Source organism: Citrus clementina, unplaced genomic scaffold, assembly GCF_000493195.1.
Source record: "Citrus clementina cultivar Clemenules unplaced genomic scaffold, Citrus_clementina_v1.0 scaffold_8, whole genome shotgun sequence".
In the NCBI taxonomy this organism is placed as follows: Eukaryota; Viridiplantae; Streptophyta; class Magnoliopsida; order Sapindales; family Rutaceae; genus Citrus; species Citrus x clementina.
This window is the reverse complement of record NW_006262022.1, coordinates 21,328,065-21,344,129: the sequence shown is the minus strand read 5'-3', so window position 1 is coordinate 21,344,129 and position 16,065 is coordinate 21,328,065. Positions and strand designations below refer to the sequence as shown.

The window sequence follows — 16,065 nt, the reverse complement described above, 5'->3', positions numbered from 1 at the left end:
GTACTCTGTAAAATATTCTGTTCGTTTATTAATGGTAATAGTTGATATATTATCCAAACAACATTATTACGGGTCAATTTTGCAGTCTGTGGGCCTATTTACTTTATAAGTCTGGAAATTTACTTTAAATTGAACTCACGAAAGGCACATGAAGCATTGACATGTATGAATGATCAGGATAAATAACTCTTCGGAAATCCATTCCAGCCATGAATTTTAGAATGTTTGAAAGCAAACATGATTACATCAGTAGATGGCTACCGAAGAATTCTTGACCAAATTTGGGCATCTGAAACCGTGTTGGTAATAGCTTGGATGCAGAAGGATCTGCTGAGTTGAGTAGTATATATCATCACTTGGGAGAAATCTTTTCATCTGTCCATGTCATGGCAAGTTTCCCGTGCATCCAGCTCTGGAGCATTTGTAGTGAAGCTTTAGGCTGATCCATGGGAACCATATGACCAGCATCATGAACCTGCTTGTTTTGAAAAATGCAAAAAATATCTCAAAGTTAGTTTTGAAAAATGCAGAAAATATCTCAAAGTTGGAAAGCATGTACAGACAAACACACATACTCAAGGAAGAGACAGAAAGAGACCTTGAGGAAAGTGAGAGGTCCATGGCTTTTTATTTGCCCTGTTTCAGCACCATCAACTTTAAAGGGAACAGTGGCAGCTGCTCCAAAATCTTTTTGGCCAGACCATTCCATAGCATGAACCCACTTAGAATTTCCTGCGATATTAAAGTACACTACGATTATTGAGGCAAAAAATAAATATTAGTGAACCTAGGGGTTTCACTAGATCTAGAGATCTAGGCTCACCAAGCCAGTTGCATATGAGGTCATACTCCCCAGCGTATATGAGCACCCTGATTCCATCCTCAAGAAGAGTTGGGATTCCAACTTCAAAATTCCTCATCCAGTCCATCAGCATTGCCTCATATACTGTACTACTGCATGATACAAAGTCGATGTCTCCAACCCCTAGAGCTTCCCGTACTGATTTCTCATTCAAGAATCTCTCCATGTTTGAGAAGTCGTAGCACAAGTCCCCCTCACATTTCTTTCTGATATCGTAATACTGCATCAATGATATTAAAGATCTCATTAAAGTTTGAAATGTTTGTGCTTTTTCCATAAGGTAGGGCTCTAAGTAAAAAACTTGGCTTTTAGATTTTGTTCTTTGCTTACATTTACATCACCAGCAATCCCCAAGATCTTGTTAAATATGCTGTTGCAAACAGCATATGAAGATGAACAAGCATCTCCACCATCAGACTCTGGAACAGCAGTTCAAATGATTTACTAATGAGAGAAAATATTACGAGTATGGAAAGGAAAACGGAGCTGGAACTTTTAGATACAAGAATTATTACCACAAGTTTTTATTGCATGTTCGCACGTTGGTATCAACTTGTTGATACTCTCATAGTCAGATTGTTTGATTAATCTCATGTTCAAAGCATATTCGGTGTATTCTTTGTACTGTATTGCTGGATCAGTTAAGCCATTACCAATAGCAAAACCCTGTTCAACCAATTAGAATCAGATCCCACTTCCAAACATGAAGATGAAGCAAAATCATGTTAAGTTGGGTAGATACCTTAAGGTTGATATGAATTCCTTGTTTTTCTTTGTTTCCTTTGTGAACCCGGGAAGCAAAAGCAGGAATGTAATGCCCAGCGTACGATTCTCCAGTGATGTAAAAGTCATTTTTAGCATATTGAGGATGCTCTGCAAAAAAAGCCTAAGATCAAAGAATAAGTTCAAGGTCAGTACTAAGTTTATATTAACGTATTCGCAAATCCTGAACCTCATTGAATTAGCAAGTGGGAGAACAAATGAACCTGCAAGAAGTCATAAAGGTCATTGCTAACGCCTTCTTCATCATGTCTAATGTCGTCCTTGTCTGAGGTATAGCTGAAACCGGTTCCAGTTGGCTGATCGACAAATAGAAGGTTCGATGCCTGGCAAAAAACGGGAGTCAGCTATAATCAAGAGATTAAAGCATACACATATCAATAAGGCTGATAGACAAGAGAAAGACCAGATACCTTGTCCCAGCCATAGTCATTCCAGACAAGAGACAAGTTGTTAGCAATGTGGAAAGGGCCATTTTCATAGAACAATGCCAGTTCACTGCTGCATCCTGGCCCTCCAGTCAGCCATATAACAACTGGATCACTCTTGTTGTTTCTTGATTCAAAGAAAAAGTAGAACATCCTGCAAATTATTTATAAAAATAAAAATAACAAATGTGTCAATTATGCTCGTGTATAGACAGCATATAAACGAACAACACATGATTTCAAGTTGAAGCAGCATTGATTATATGAAAGCAAAAATTGCATGACAATCCAAATCATACTTGACTTCACAAACAGATATGCAATCATAATGGTGCATATCCATTGCTTCAAAGAATTTACAGAGTGGAAGCATCAGAATTGTACTCATTCCATCAAATTATTCAACCAATTTGAGGTAATCCAGATTCATTGACACATAAAGCCAAGAAGTTTTGTAACATTGTTTAACCTTTTGCAGCCTGGTTTTGTTTGTTCTTTACTTCACTTGAGACAAAACAAAACAACCCCACAAGAAAAATATCTAAAGCATCTCGTTCCTTCAATCATGATTATTAGTCCTTTATGTCAAAAACATGGAAATAAAGCAAAATTTTAATGTGAAGTTACAAATGTTACCTTGCAGATTGAGAATGAGGAAGCGTGTAGTAACCAGCATGGTGACCAAATTCTTGAACAGAAGGCCCTGGATCACCAAGAGGATTTAAACTCAATTGCTTCTCAACAAGTTTCGGAGCCGAAACTGAAGCATGATCACCGGCAGCAGCTGTGTTGACGGAACTTTTTGGAAACAAGTTGAGCCCTCTTATGAGCTTTTCCGCTTGCAGCTTTGGCAAATATGCAGTTGAAGTCAGGCTCACTTGGTTGTTATTTGGATATGCTGCATATGAAAATGATGAAGCAAGGCAAAATATGAAAAGAGATGAAAGAATATGAAACAAAGTTGATGAAGCCATTTGTTGCAGGTTTCTTTGTGTGTGAAAATAAGTGCAGGTTCAAGAAGAATTTATAGTTGATTAAAGCAAAGAATTAACTGTCATCCTCTGATTTTGTTTTTTTCGTTAATTATCTCCTTATGAATAATTTTTATTGTGCATTATATGGTTAATTTTCTTTCCTTTTCAACTTTTCTTATTTCTCATGGGCTCATTGCAGCCTTTAATTAGTCTTTTAAGTCATGATGTCATGTGCAAGAATGCTTTTACCCCAACAACTAACAAAGCATATGTTTCATAATAATTTTTAATCATGGATTTATCTAGAAAATCTTCATAAAACCTGTTGCCAGGAATTAATTATTAGCCATCTTTTTTTTTTAAATAAAAAGAAAACTAATTAAGATATTTTCTACCATGATTGTAACCACCTCTTCCCACTAACTTGTAAGATAAGATTTGAAAGATTTACCAAATATTACATTGGTTATGAAGATCGGCCAAAATCTGACTTTGTTTAGACAACTTGTTAAAAATTTAAAACAATTAGCAAGGAGTAAAAGTATTTTTCATTTCAATTTTTCTGTTTTAATTTCACTTTCATTTGTGCTGATTTCCCATACATCAACTTGTGAAAAATTTCACGCAATTGGCCTATTCTTTTTTTAATTATTACTTTACGTAATGGCTTTATATTATTATTATTACTATTATTTGGGGGTGGTGGGGGGGAGAGTTTTGTACCAAACTAACAACAGTTCATACAATTTAAGTGTACGTGGACGTAACTTGTCTTTAAAGGGCAGGGTCCAATGGAACACTAATTAATTATATTCTTACGTATTGATTTTATAAAAAGAAAGTTAACAATTGTCTTTAATGAAATTAGATTTACTTTGAAGCCATTTCATTCCTCAGTTTGCATGAACTTTGAGTATAAGAAACCATCATTTCATCCCCCCCTTTTTTTTTTTTTAAATAATAACAAAGACAAATGTCACCCAATTGGTCAAATGTTTTTTACTATTAAATATAATTTTTCCCTCTACTTTTCAATTTCAAAAGAAATAAATAAATATATTACAATCAAGATTTGTGTGTAATTATAGCATATTTAGAAAATATGAATGCTCTTATCTTATCATATGAGCGCTCGGCGCCTGCCTCATGATTTTGGAGAGACTGTTTGGCGTGCAAGATATGAATAGCTTAAAAGCATAAAATAAATAAAGCTAAAAAGCAACCGAGATTGAGGACGTGCAAGTGGACCCTACAAAACCGAAGAAGCACTTTCAGTTTTCGAGAACATGGACTCGGACTCGGACTCGTGCGCCGGCTGCAAAACGTGAGACTTGTAATCACCTCATTCATGAGCCGGTGCTTCATATCTTTTGTACTTTGCACCTGTAATTATCTCGACATAAATTGAAGCCAAAGGTTGTGTGTGAGATTGTTAATTATTACGAATGTTCCATGTGGTTTTGTGAAAGTTGCAAATAGGTCCATAGGTTTTACAACTTCACTCGTCACCTGTCACCCACTGACTGTCGTCCTAGTTCGTCAGCAAGAAATAAACAGTGTTCAAGGATAAATTCTGTAAATGTATTTGGTTCACTAGTAGGCCTGTGAACTCCTTTGTTACTTCTAGAAGCTATAGGGACTAATTTGATAATTTAACTTGCAATCAAATCTTTTTAATCAGGGAGAAATTCTTATGGCTTTAATTTGCATGGATAAAGAGGGAAAAGGGGGGGAAAAAAAGTCGACATAATCATAAGGTGAAAGAGATAACACAGAAGCAAACTGCAATATGAAAATGTTTCTTGGTGAGTACAAGACGTGAAGAAAGTAGTAGGGTTTTTTGAATCTGTTTTTGCAAGAAAGCTGTTACTTTATGCACAATTTCTGCTCATTCATTTCTCTTTGTAGTCAATGATGACGACAAGGTTTCACAGTTCAAAGCAACTTATGAGCATAGCAAATTTCTTATACAAACTGATGACAAAGCATTATAGAATAGCATTCCAATTAAGATTTCCGACAAAAACTTTGTCCTAACTTTAATATGTTCAAGCTCAATCAAAATCAAGTAAGATATGAGATATATATATATATATAAAACACAGAATCTTAGCTATTGCATTAGCAAGGATCAGCACATTGCCCATACTCGACTAGCCCTTGGCTAAAGGGCATGAGCCACTAATCAAACCCATAATCGGTTACCCATTGGGCCTACCTGAACAAACTTGCTTGACAACTCCACATGATAACAGGACATGGCCATTGGTCATGAAATCATGTAACCAGTAAAAGTTTAATCTGCATCTGGTCTTGGCCACTACACACTGGCATAGAGATAAACACAAACACAAGCAGTCCAGAGGAACAATTAGATTATACTGGGGCGCCAATGACATTGTTGCGGCACATTACTATTGTACAACTAGCAGCTTGCGGCAAGGTAGTCTATAAAATTGCTGCTTCGAATATACAGATTTTTCCTCTCATGCTCTATTCTTATTGTTAAACTGGAACTTTCTGTCAATTCCATCAAGAACCCATATGCACACTAATATACGCACCTTTCCTTTAATATGATGAGAGTGGGAGGCGAAGATAAAAGGCTTAAGTTATGACCTAACTTTGGCAAGCCGGGCTCTTATTTCTTCTAGTTCTTTCTCATCATCGATACCCTCAGCAACAGCATCCTCCTATGGTAAAACAAAAACTCAACAGACATGAGATTCATTCAACCAGAAAGAAAAACAAATTAGCAGCTCATAATGTGGCTGTTGTGTCACGTTACCTCCTGTGCTGCTCTAGATGTCTGAGCAGATTGCTTCACCCTTTCCTTTCTAACTGCTTCAGGCAGCTGTGCTGCTGTCTCACCAGCAATTGCAGTCAAGACCTTATCAACTTCTTCTTCTATCTCCTCTTCAATATCCTCCGAGTCCAGTGCTGTATCAACAGCATCATTCACAAACTCCTCAATTACTCCAGCCTGCAAATTACAGACAAAAGTATAATTATATGAGGGAGATGTTGACCATCCTTAGTATATACATTCACATAATTATATTAAGCCCTGGATAATATTTTCATCAATATTTTGGTTTCCAGTTAGATGGTGTTCAAATGACTGGCCCATTTTGATTATTCCAGAAGAGGACCCTGGAACCTGGCACTATTGTTGCACAGTGGTCTACAGGTCGGAAATAATTAATTTCCGTTCTAGTGAGAAAATAAGAGAATGATAGACTAAGCACTATTACTTTGATTCTAGTGTCGCTAATAGGAACATAAGCTCTGTAAATACAATTACAGAAGGGCTAAAGTAAGGGCTGCTGTAACTATATATGAAAAGTAACGAGTTATTCACATTTGTAGCTTTGATAAATTAAAAGCCAAAAAAAAAAAAAGAGAAAAAAAAGCAAAAAATTGAGAATAAATGATATGTAATGCAAGTACATCACTCCAAAGTAGCGCAACACAAGAGTTTCATATTTTCTACTCAAACAACAGTTAATCAGTAATTTTTTTTTTCCCTTGTCTGCTAATATTAAACATAAATCAGAAAAATACCTTGGTCATTTCTTTGCTGAACTCTTGCATTGTAGCAGCTACTTCTGGTGCCTTCATGAGATTGTTGACAAGTTTCATAACCTCAGCACTCTTGTTCAAATGCCCCACAGTACGAGCAATCGCTGCAATAGTAGCCAAAGTAAGAACCTAGAAACCAACAAAAATCACTCCGAGGGAACGAGGGTCAAGGAACAAATCATTGATCAATAAATTAAACAACACACAAGAAATCAGTATAATAGATTGCACAGAAAGTAAATCCATTATTTACTCAATATGCATCATGACAACAGACCGAGGCAAAATCAATAAATAGCAGAGCTTATGACTCACTTTGACAATGCAATTGTTCAGTCTAAGCTATTGTGGCCAATGAAAGTTGCAGATGAGAAGTGCAGAAACCATAACTAACCTAGAACTATACCATGCACATATTCCAAAATTAAACAAGGACCTCACACTTGCTTTTAAGTACAGACAACATGTGATAAAACTAATACATCCCTCTAGAGCACCTCCCTACATCATTCATTCCACGCGTAGCAACTTTTGAAAATGGCTAAGACAAACAAATTCACCATCAAAATAAAAATCGGACTAAAATTCTATCTATAGAGTCCCTTCTAGCAAAGAAATATAGGCTACTACACTCTCATTTATTTATAAAGAAGATATTAGACAGAAGAAACCACCTTCCCTATTTCATGGGTAAAGCATTCCAACAAGTGAAGTACCATACCTACACTTTCTCCTAGGTGCATCGATATTGAGTTCATTTGTGCCTTATTTTCATAGAGACGGTTAACTGTCTTTCTAGATCTGACAAGTTCCTGAGCCAGAGACTGAAACAGAGAATATGAGGAAGAAACTGAAATTATTAGAAACAAGAAATCTTAATCATAATTTTTTTCTAATTATAAGTGACAATATAATACTTTTGATAGGAACATTTTTCTAATAAACAGTAACAAGAAAGATCATATGTCCAACCTACACTAGAGTTGACCGTCAGTCAGAACCCATTAAGCTCATAACACTTACAAGATTGCAAATATACAAGAAATACACCCATTTCTTTCCAGATCATGAGATTTATCATAACAAATCTTATAGGTGACAAATTATAGTGTAAAGTATATGATTTGGTCCAGCTACTCTCGATTGAATAAGTATGGCAGTTAATGATTTTCAACTTCCATGAAACCAAACAAACCTAGTTTCACAAAGCTGAAGTATTTTCTACAAAAAACAAAAATTACATGTGTGCGCGCGCGCGTGTGTGTGTGTGTGTGTGTAAGCAATCAAAGATTTACACCATAATGCAGCAGCAAAGTTCATCTTGAAAGTGAAAGTGAAATGTAATGTCCAAGCTCACAGTAGCCTATACTGTGAAACTTAATTTGCAAAGTTGTAAACTCTTAAATATTAAGTTTCCTACATAGGAAAAAAAAAAGCTATTATACATATACATATATATATATATATATATAAAATAATAATAATAATAATAATAATAACTCCACTTCAATCCAAAGGTCACATTACTTTGGCAATTAACTTGAACTTTTTCTAACACTTCAGCATTTCCTGTTTGATGCTTATTAATCAATTTTCCATAAGAACACAATGTAATGGCAAAGCATAACAAATTAAAATTCGAAAAAAAAAGGATAATACCTTGGCAGAGCTCAGGTCGTTTCTCTTGGCAGCATCTTTAATTGCTTTCTGCACATTTTTCTCTTCTCTCTGTATATCTAAACAGAACAAACACACAGAATTAAAAAAAAAAAAAAAAAACCCATTAATCATAACACTACGTTAATCAAACCCACTAAGCCAAATTCTCGATCAATGAAAGCAATCACCTTAAAAAAATAAAATATAAAAATATAAAATTTGATTCCTTTTCTTTCACCAAAAAAAAAAATGAAACAAGGATCAAATGTAGAGATTAATTACCTCGAATTTGGCGCTCAATGTTCCGGCACTCTTGGCGAAGCTTACGTTGCCAATCCCTCAACAGCTGTTGCGGATTAGGCTTTGGCTTTATCATGTTCATAACTTTTTCCATTTCCTTAGCTTTTTTTTCTAATTTTTCTCGTCTGATCTTTGAAGTCTTCTCTTTTTTCAGCAACCGATCAATTGAACATCAAACGCAATCCAAATTCGTATCTTCTTTTTTTTTTTCTGAATTTTTATTTTTCTGAGGTCCAGCAACAGTCGATCGCTGGACGCCTGGTCGAATCATTTTCTTTCCTTACTTCCTATTTTTTATTCTTTTCTGGGCCTTTGTAGGCCCAATAAAATAAAAAGGCCTAATTTCAAGAACCAAATATAAGGCCATCTTAGGCCCATTCCACTAAGATTTCCAATTAGGCTTTGTATCTCTCTTTTTCTATCAGAACTGCCCTGAGCTTTTAAAGATTTCATATAAAATCACCCATGCGTTCCAATCCTCAAAAGTCTTTATATTTTGCACAGCACGAGGACATATCACCGTGGAATCCACATTCATTTCAGTGTTAACGAGTTGGTGGCAGTCAATTTTGATGATGTATTTCCCATTAATTTGCTTTTGCTTCGTCAATTTATATGTGAGAAAATGCTCGGCAAAAGTCATAATCTTTGAAAATACTGAAACTTAAGCGACACAATTGAAAAAAAGTAGGCCACGGCCATTTTAATTATGCGACAATGTCACTCAAAGTTCCATCAGGCAAACTATGAGAGAGTGAAAGAGAGATTTTGATCGTCCTTTAAAAAAGAAGTTTTCAATCAGCAACAATATAGATAATATATAAGAGAAATTATGACAAGCATCTCCTAAAAATATTCTATTAAAAGAGATATTTTAGTGCAAAGATTATGCAGCAATACAGGAACTACGATTCCTTTAGGTCCTTGGGGTTTGACCTGGTGGTATTCAATTTTTTTTTTTTTTAATCACCCTAGCTCAAATTCTGATCACGGAGGTAGGGGTTGAAAAATTAATTTTAGTTTTTTTTTTCCATAGAATCTTATATTAGTTAATTCTATCATCTTTTCAATTGTCGTCAAATCCTTGTCAGAATTCATGATTATCTATATTGAAAGAGAAATTACTAATAATATCGACTTAAATTCGATAATAGACGATTTTTGTTTTGTAAAGATTCGCTGGACAAAATTTTGATAATGTTTTTATTTGTTTATATTGCACTTTTTTTTTAATTTAGGTGTCATATTTCAATAATTTTGTCTATATATAATAAATGTCTTGAGGGGGGCAAAACTCATTATATTCCCTATTAGGCGAGTATTTAATTTCTTATTAATAAAGTTTTTTTCATACAATACAAAAGCATTAATTTTTTATAAAAAAAAAATCAGCACACCCCCAAAAATTAATGATGCTAACTTCACCACTGATGTGGGACTCGATGTATTATTATCGTTAACAATAATATTTAAAATAATAATTATCTAACATATGGTAGTATTGATTTGTAAGACATCATTTAATATACAAAGTTTATATGTCCATCACTCGTATTTCACTTGGATAGAGAAAAAAAGGAAAAGCCCAAGGAGATTTATTAGAATTAACTGTTAATATGTCATCGTCATGTTACTAAAAAATTTCTGCTTCCATTTTGCTAACTGTACTACTTTATTGCTAATTAGTTATGCACGAAACAAAAATATGGATTAATGAGGATGTAAGCTCTTGACCTAATAAAAAGATGATCGATCGAATGCTTCAATAATGATATGGAATCTATAAAGAACCAACTGATTACATCCAAAGTCATGTCCGAGCTCATTTTCAGCTAGCCTTTGTATTATTTGGGCAATAATTATTCCTTTCAAAGGCAGGAGATTAGATCAATGACCTTTCCTTTAATAGAATGAATGTTTTAGTTTCTTTGTTCATAAATTATATCGTGAATCATGAATTCCAAACCCTAAAGCGGCAGAAAGGGACTTTAAATTTTTTTAAAAAAATGAAGGGATAATCATATATAATCCTATTTTCGATCGCAATTCAACTTGGCCTTAATGTCAGAGGCAGTTCCGAATTGTCGGTAGGGCACCCCTCTCCTTCTTTTGACTTCAAAGGCCGACTACCAAATGATTGTCAATTGCGAGCAAGACATTAAGCTAAAGAAATTATGAAAGCAAATAATATACAGTTATTATAATTATGTACGGCATGCCTTCTCTTTCTTCTTCAATATCCTTCTCAACTCACTAATATCCTCACTTGACTCTCTCTTTCTCTCCTCTGTACCGCCCCAGTTAGGGCATTAATTTGAATGAGAACTTTAGAGAACAAGCGCATGATTATTAGACAGAAGCACATGCATGCATGACCAGTCATGAGCAATCAATTTTCCCAAGTTTCTTTTTTTAAATTTCTTTAATTCTTCTTATAACTTGTAAGATATCGCAAATACATATGATGGCCTGCCATTAGTACAAAATTTTGATCATTTATATTTGTAAAAATTGAATGTATAAACAGATCATTACTCTTTTACGCAATATATTATTGCATAAATCTTTCACCTCCAATAAGCACGTGAAATATGCTTTAATTAGCATGTAAATTTTTAGGATGCATGCGCGCATATTTTTATCCGTCCCAATTATGTTGAAGAAATTTTTTTATGTCTAAGAAATATATTTATGCATAAGTAATAAATTATATTGTTCACATTTGAATCAAATATTTTCAAAATTAGTAAATTATCATTGCCAAAACTCATCCTTTTTTGCTTTTCCATATCAATCATTTTAGTCCGAATTAGTTCATTATTCTCCATTTCGTCTCTTTCTCTCAGGCAGAACCAAGAAATAAGAAGTTAAAAGTTAAGAGCTAAAATGTAATTCTTTGCAGCTCTCTTTGCATATATGCAAGCATGCAGCTCTGTATAATCTTTTTTTTTCTTCTTTCTGTCAAAAGAGGGGAAAAAAAAGAAAAAGAAAAAGGACTGCGCATTAATTTTTCTCAGGAGTTAATTAATGTAAACGCGTCAGTTATTCAATTCTATGTTATTCGATTCTATTAAGTACATATCTTTCACCAAGCTCTTTGAAAATGGTCATTTGTTTTCCCTACAATTTTCAATCTTTTCTTATTAATTAATCCTTCTATCCTGTCAAAAAAGAGTAGCTCTATATATAAGAAATTTTATCCCAAAAAAATTTCTCAAATAATGTGGCAATTATCCATTGGTTGGCAAGATATTACAATTAATTTACTTAGATTTTGTAAAGAATTATTAACTACTTAATAAATAACACATCATTTGGGGTGAAATTTGAGATAAAAAATTTCAGATGTCTATCATTACTTATTAAAAAAATTAAATTAAATTAAATAAACCTCTTTTATAGGTTACTTAAAGTGAATAAGTTTTGTGTTGCTGCAATATAGAGAGGATCCAAGAGTTAGATATTATTAATGTTTATCAATAATTAATGAAGTTAATTAGATAAATCACTTATCTTAAAATTAAAACAGAGAGGCACATTATTTCTTTTTCTAGACCGGGCTAATATTGTTTTTAATAAAGGTATAATTTAGGACTTTGTTTTGATTTATTTTTTTTTAACGACCTAATGGAGCCCTAAGCTGCACCTCTAAAACAGATGGGATTTTGCATCTTAAACAAACATTAATCAGTAGAGAAAGAAACATTAACATTTGGGGAAAATATAAAATATAATATAATTCATACGATAATAATATAATTACTCGGCTTATGAGTTTATTAGAATTTTTTTTTGAAAATTAAATTGTTTTCCAACAAATTCAATTTAAACTTTAATAATAAAAAAACCAAAAATACGTTTTTTTCAAAGAGATGACATGTAGTAAAAAGTATACGTCCACACATCATTTTATGACAACATGTCATCTTTTATAACATGGAATTGTAACAATTGATAAGCAGGCACAAACGATCGACCCCCATTACTCAATGATAATGGAACCATATCATTTCAAAGTTAGAGGCACGCTCTAGTCTCAACTGGTAAGCAATGCCAGGAGTGGTGATCCATTGTTAGTGTGTTGAGGGCAAAATTCCTGATGGTTTTCTTTCAAGCCAATGCCAGGAGGCCACAACTTCCAGGTGTTGACGAGCTCTTTATAATGGTGTCATATGACCATGAGTTTGATTTTACAACACCAATTAATCTTTCACCTTCAAGCACGTCAAATAAGCTTTTATGAGGATGTAATTTTCAGGATGCATGGTGTTGATATATATTATTGGATTCAGAATGGGTCATTACAATTTATAATTATTACAATTGCAGTAGTTTTCAAAAAATCTTGATAAAGGATACCGTGAAAGCTACATTTTAGGTGGGCAAAGTCGAACGAAACGAATACCTAATTAATCTTGGTTAGGGCTCAACATCAGATGATACGTCACATATTTAGTGGTGGGGATGATTAATTTTATCTGGTTAGCATGGCGTGAATTAAGAGCAAAATCTATGCTTGACCTATATGGTTTGTTTTATTATGATGATGGGAGCCCCGATAATGTGTTAAGAACCGTACAATTAATTGAGATTTGGATATATTTCATTTTATATACAACATGTGTATTAGACCTTTAAAGGATTGAAAATTTAGGGCATTGTTATCCAAAACACAAGTGCAAATTTGATATAAGGAGCTTAATAATAAGGATCATGTATCATCGGGTGATATACAATTTTCTATTGTTCTTTTTTTCATTTTTATTTTTTATTTTATTGGTAACATTATATAATACCCAATTTGCAAAATAATATTCTTAAACAGCACAAATCATAGAATCATTTAATGGGAATATCTAATTTCCAATATTGTCTAAATCTTTTTCTTCTTAACCTTATCATTTCAAATAATTTATAGAAATATTTTCTAGGCTCTCTCGTATCCCGTCATTGTCAGCTTAAGATTTTCTCTATACTGACTATAAATATAAACTTGAAAAAGAAAATAATAGTAATAAAGGTTGTAGATGATAATAACCCACTACTTTATATAATTTTCATATTTTTATACATATAGCGTGAGAGCGGACAATAGGCTCTCATTAATACATGTATTTTAAACGAAAGTAGGGTAGGTTGGCTATGGCAATATGGCATTGACTATTGAGCAAATCCTTAAACAGAAAGGATAATGGTAGGGTTTCTTATATTAGTTGATATTATCTTTATTGATGAGGAAAACATGAAAACTAATGAGATCCCTCACAAGAAATATATGTAAGCCAATAATTAAAACTTTGAAAAAAAGAAAAATTGTAACACACTCGATCAACTGCTAATAATTAAGTTGCCATGCAAAATGTGGCTATTACATCTACATAGGGTTTCTAAAATATATTAATTGATTTGTAATTTCATTAGCGAAGGACTAGTCGATCGAAGTGATTGCAGATTGCTTGCCTCAATACATAAATGGATATACACACACTAGCAGACTGGCTTAATATGTTTGTTTAGTTCTTTTCATTCAAGTGTCGGCCAGCAAGGTCCCATGCAAATTCAATCACGTAGGCCATGGCCGGCTAAAAAGTACAATAGACACTTTTGTCTAATCTCAACATCATACATACAAAAGAAGCAGTCGATTGATCAATCATGAAATATATATATATATATATGAAATATAAAACTTTGAAAGCTATCGAACGCCTACTAATTTTGAATTGATATTTAGTATATCGTTTAATCAATTTATGGCCATTGGAGACCATTAATATATAATAACATGATGAAGCAACAAATCTCCTAGCATCTAGGGGTGGGCAAAATATCCGACCCAACCCGATCTGATCCGATCCGATCCGAAAAATTTTGGGTTCGGATCGGATTGTGTCAAATCCGATCCGATCCGAAAACCCGATCGGGTTGCTTTAAAAAAAAAAAACCTAAATCTAAACACACACGCCACACACAAACAACATATTCACATTTCACAATACACACAAACACAAGTCAAACACAAATAGGGCACACACACACAAACGATTGCAACTACTGAACTACACACAAAGGGCACACACACACACAAACGATTACAAAAACACACACAAATAACACATTAACAACAACACACGCAGCACGGCGGCATCAACAGCCCACTGCCGACAGCCAACAGCCAACCCACGTACACGGCCACTCACCCACCACCCATAGCCTCCCTCGCTCGCAGCCCACTGCCGACAGCCAACCCCCAGCCTCCCCCAAATAAACACAAACACACACACAACCGAAGCTGACGCCAACTGAAGCCGAGATCCAACGCCAAACGCAAGATTCGACGCCAACCGAAGCCGAGATCTAACGCCAGACGCAAGATTCGACGCCAACCGAAGTCGATCTACTGCTACGAAGTACCGGATTTGTTGCGCCACCTCCATGTCTCTAATCCTCCACCATCACCCAATCCGATTCAATGTCTATTTGAACCCGGCAACACCCATTCGAACCCGGTAAGCTACAACCTGAATTTTGGCTGTTGATTTTGGGTTTTGGAAGTGATGCTGCAACACCCATTTGAACCTTTGACAGTGATGCTATAGATGTATATTATATATAATGTATGTGTGAAAGATTAATGTTTAATTGGTATTTGGTGGTTGTCAATAATAGGTAATTATGTATTGTTGAATTGTACCCGACCCGAATAGACCTGAATAATTCAAATTGATTCAAATCTAACTCGAACCGCATCCGATCCGATCCGAACTCAACCCGAATTTATAACCCGATCCGAATTATATTCGGATCGGATCGGATCGGGTTTTAAGTTCGGGTTGAGTTCGGATGAATTTTCATCCAACCCGATCAACCCGAAACCTGATCGGGTTGATCCGAACCTGATTTTGCCCACCCCTAATAGCATCCATGACTATATAAAACAAACAAAAAATTAATTCAGGGAAATGACCAAAAACTCTTTCTTGTTTGGTAATTTTTCTCACAATCATGTTGTTAAATAGTTTGATATTTTTTATAAAGGGTGATTTGGTCTTCTCATAATAAACAAATCTAACGAATGAAAATGATTTACTATTATTGGAGCATTATTATTAACATTAAGTGGACTCTGATGATGGACTTTAAACACGAGCGAAATAGTAAGAGAGAGGTTTTCTACGTTTTCCCCATTCTTAATGAATTTTGCATTAGATACATTAAAATTTTTGAAACAACATACCAAATCCAGAACCAGCAACATCACGTGCTAGCTAGCTATAGCAAACATGCATCTGAACGGGGGCAAAAAAAAAAAAAAAAAAAAAAAAAAAATCAATGCCATTTTGAAATATCACATGCAATCCAACATTTAGATGGATCAAATTTACAGCATATGTATTAAACTCTGGAAATTGCATGATATGTAATAACTTTGGTTGACAATTTGAAGAGCACCCAGAAGCCAAATTGTCAATGACTTGCC

The 16,065-nt window shown here is 34.2% G+C and overlaps 2 protein-coding genes across 2 annotated transcripts; both read right to left on the bottom strand.

The window, feature by feature from the left end:
• Nucleotides 1-9: 9 nt before the first annotated feature.
• Nucleotides 10-3,070, bottom strand: LOC18035249 (serine carboxypeptidase-like). The gene is made up of 9 exons (XM_006424405.2): nucleotides 2,707-3,070; nucleotides 2,056-2,224; nucleotides 1,849-1,968; nucleotides 1,605-1,748; nucleotides 1,378-1,528; nucleotides 1,193-1,281; nucleotides 824-1,082; nucleotides 599-732; nucleotides 10-475 (listed from the first exon to the last, which is right to left on the bottom strand). Exons 1-9 carry the CDS (start codon nucleotides 3,042-3,044, stop codon nucleotides 353-355), a joined length of 1,527 nt encoding a protein of 508 aa, XP_006424468.1. The 5' UTR covers nucleotides 3,045-3,070; the 3' UTR covers nucleotides 10-352.
• Nucleotides 3,071-5,135: 2,065 nt separating this feature from the next.
• Nucleotides 5,136-8,849, bottom strand: LOC18033711 (vacuolar protein sorting-associated protein 24 homolog 1). Its single transcript, XM_006424404.2, has 6 exons — nucleotides 8,568-8,849; nucleotides 8,286-8,362; nucleotides 7,348-7,450; nucleotides 6,609-6,730; nucleotides 5,833-6,027; nucleotides 5,136-5,737 (listed from the first exon to the last, which is right to left on the bottom strand). The coding sequence occupies exons 1-6, from the start codon at nucleotides 8,677-8,679 to the stop codon at nucleotides 5,657-5,659; spliced, it is 690 nt and encodes a 229-aa protein (XP_006424467.1). The 5' UTR covers nucleotides 8,680-8,849; the 3' UTR covers nucleotides 5,136-5,656.
• Between the last annotated feature and the right edge of the window lie 7,216 nt (nucleotides 8,850-16,065).

Bases quoted from the DNA above. Each gene is read 5' to 3' on its own strand.
- LOC18035249 (XM_006424405.2), bottom strand. From the start codon at position 3,044: ATGGCTTCATCAACTTTGTTTCATATTCTTTCATCTCTTTTCATATTT. The intron at 2,225-2,706 runs GTAACATTTGTA...AATAATTTGCAG, and splicing joins CCTCATTCTCAATCTGCAAG to GATGTTCTACTTTTTCTTTG. The intron at 1,749-1,848 runs GTTCATTTGTTC...CTTTGATCTTAG, and splicing joins ACCTTTATGACTTCTTGCAG to GCTTTTTTTGCAGAGCATCC.
- LOC18033711 (XM_006424404.2), bottom strand. From the start codon at position 8,679: ATGGAAAAAGTTATGAACATGATAAAGCCAAAGCCTAATCCGCAACAG. The intron at 6,731-7,347 runs GTATGGTACTTC...CTACTATTGCAG, and splicing joins GCACCTAGGAGAAAGTGTAG to CGATTGCTCGTACTGTGGGG. The intron at 6,028-6,608 runs GTATTTTTCTGA...TGTAATTTGCAG, and splicing joins TCAGCAAAGAAATGACCAAG to GCTGGAGTAATTGAGGAGTT.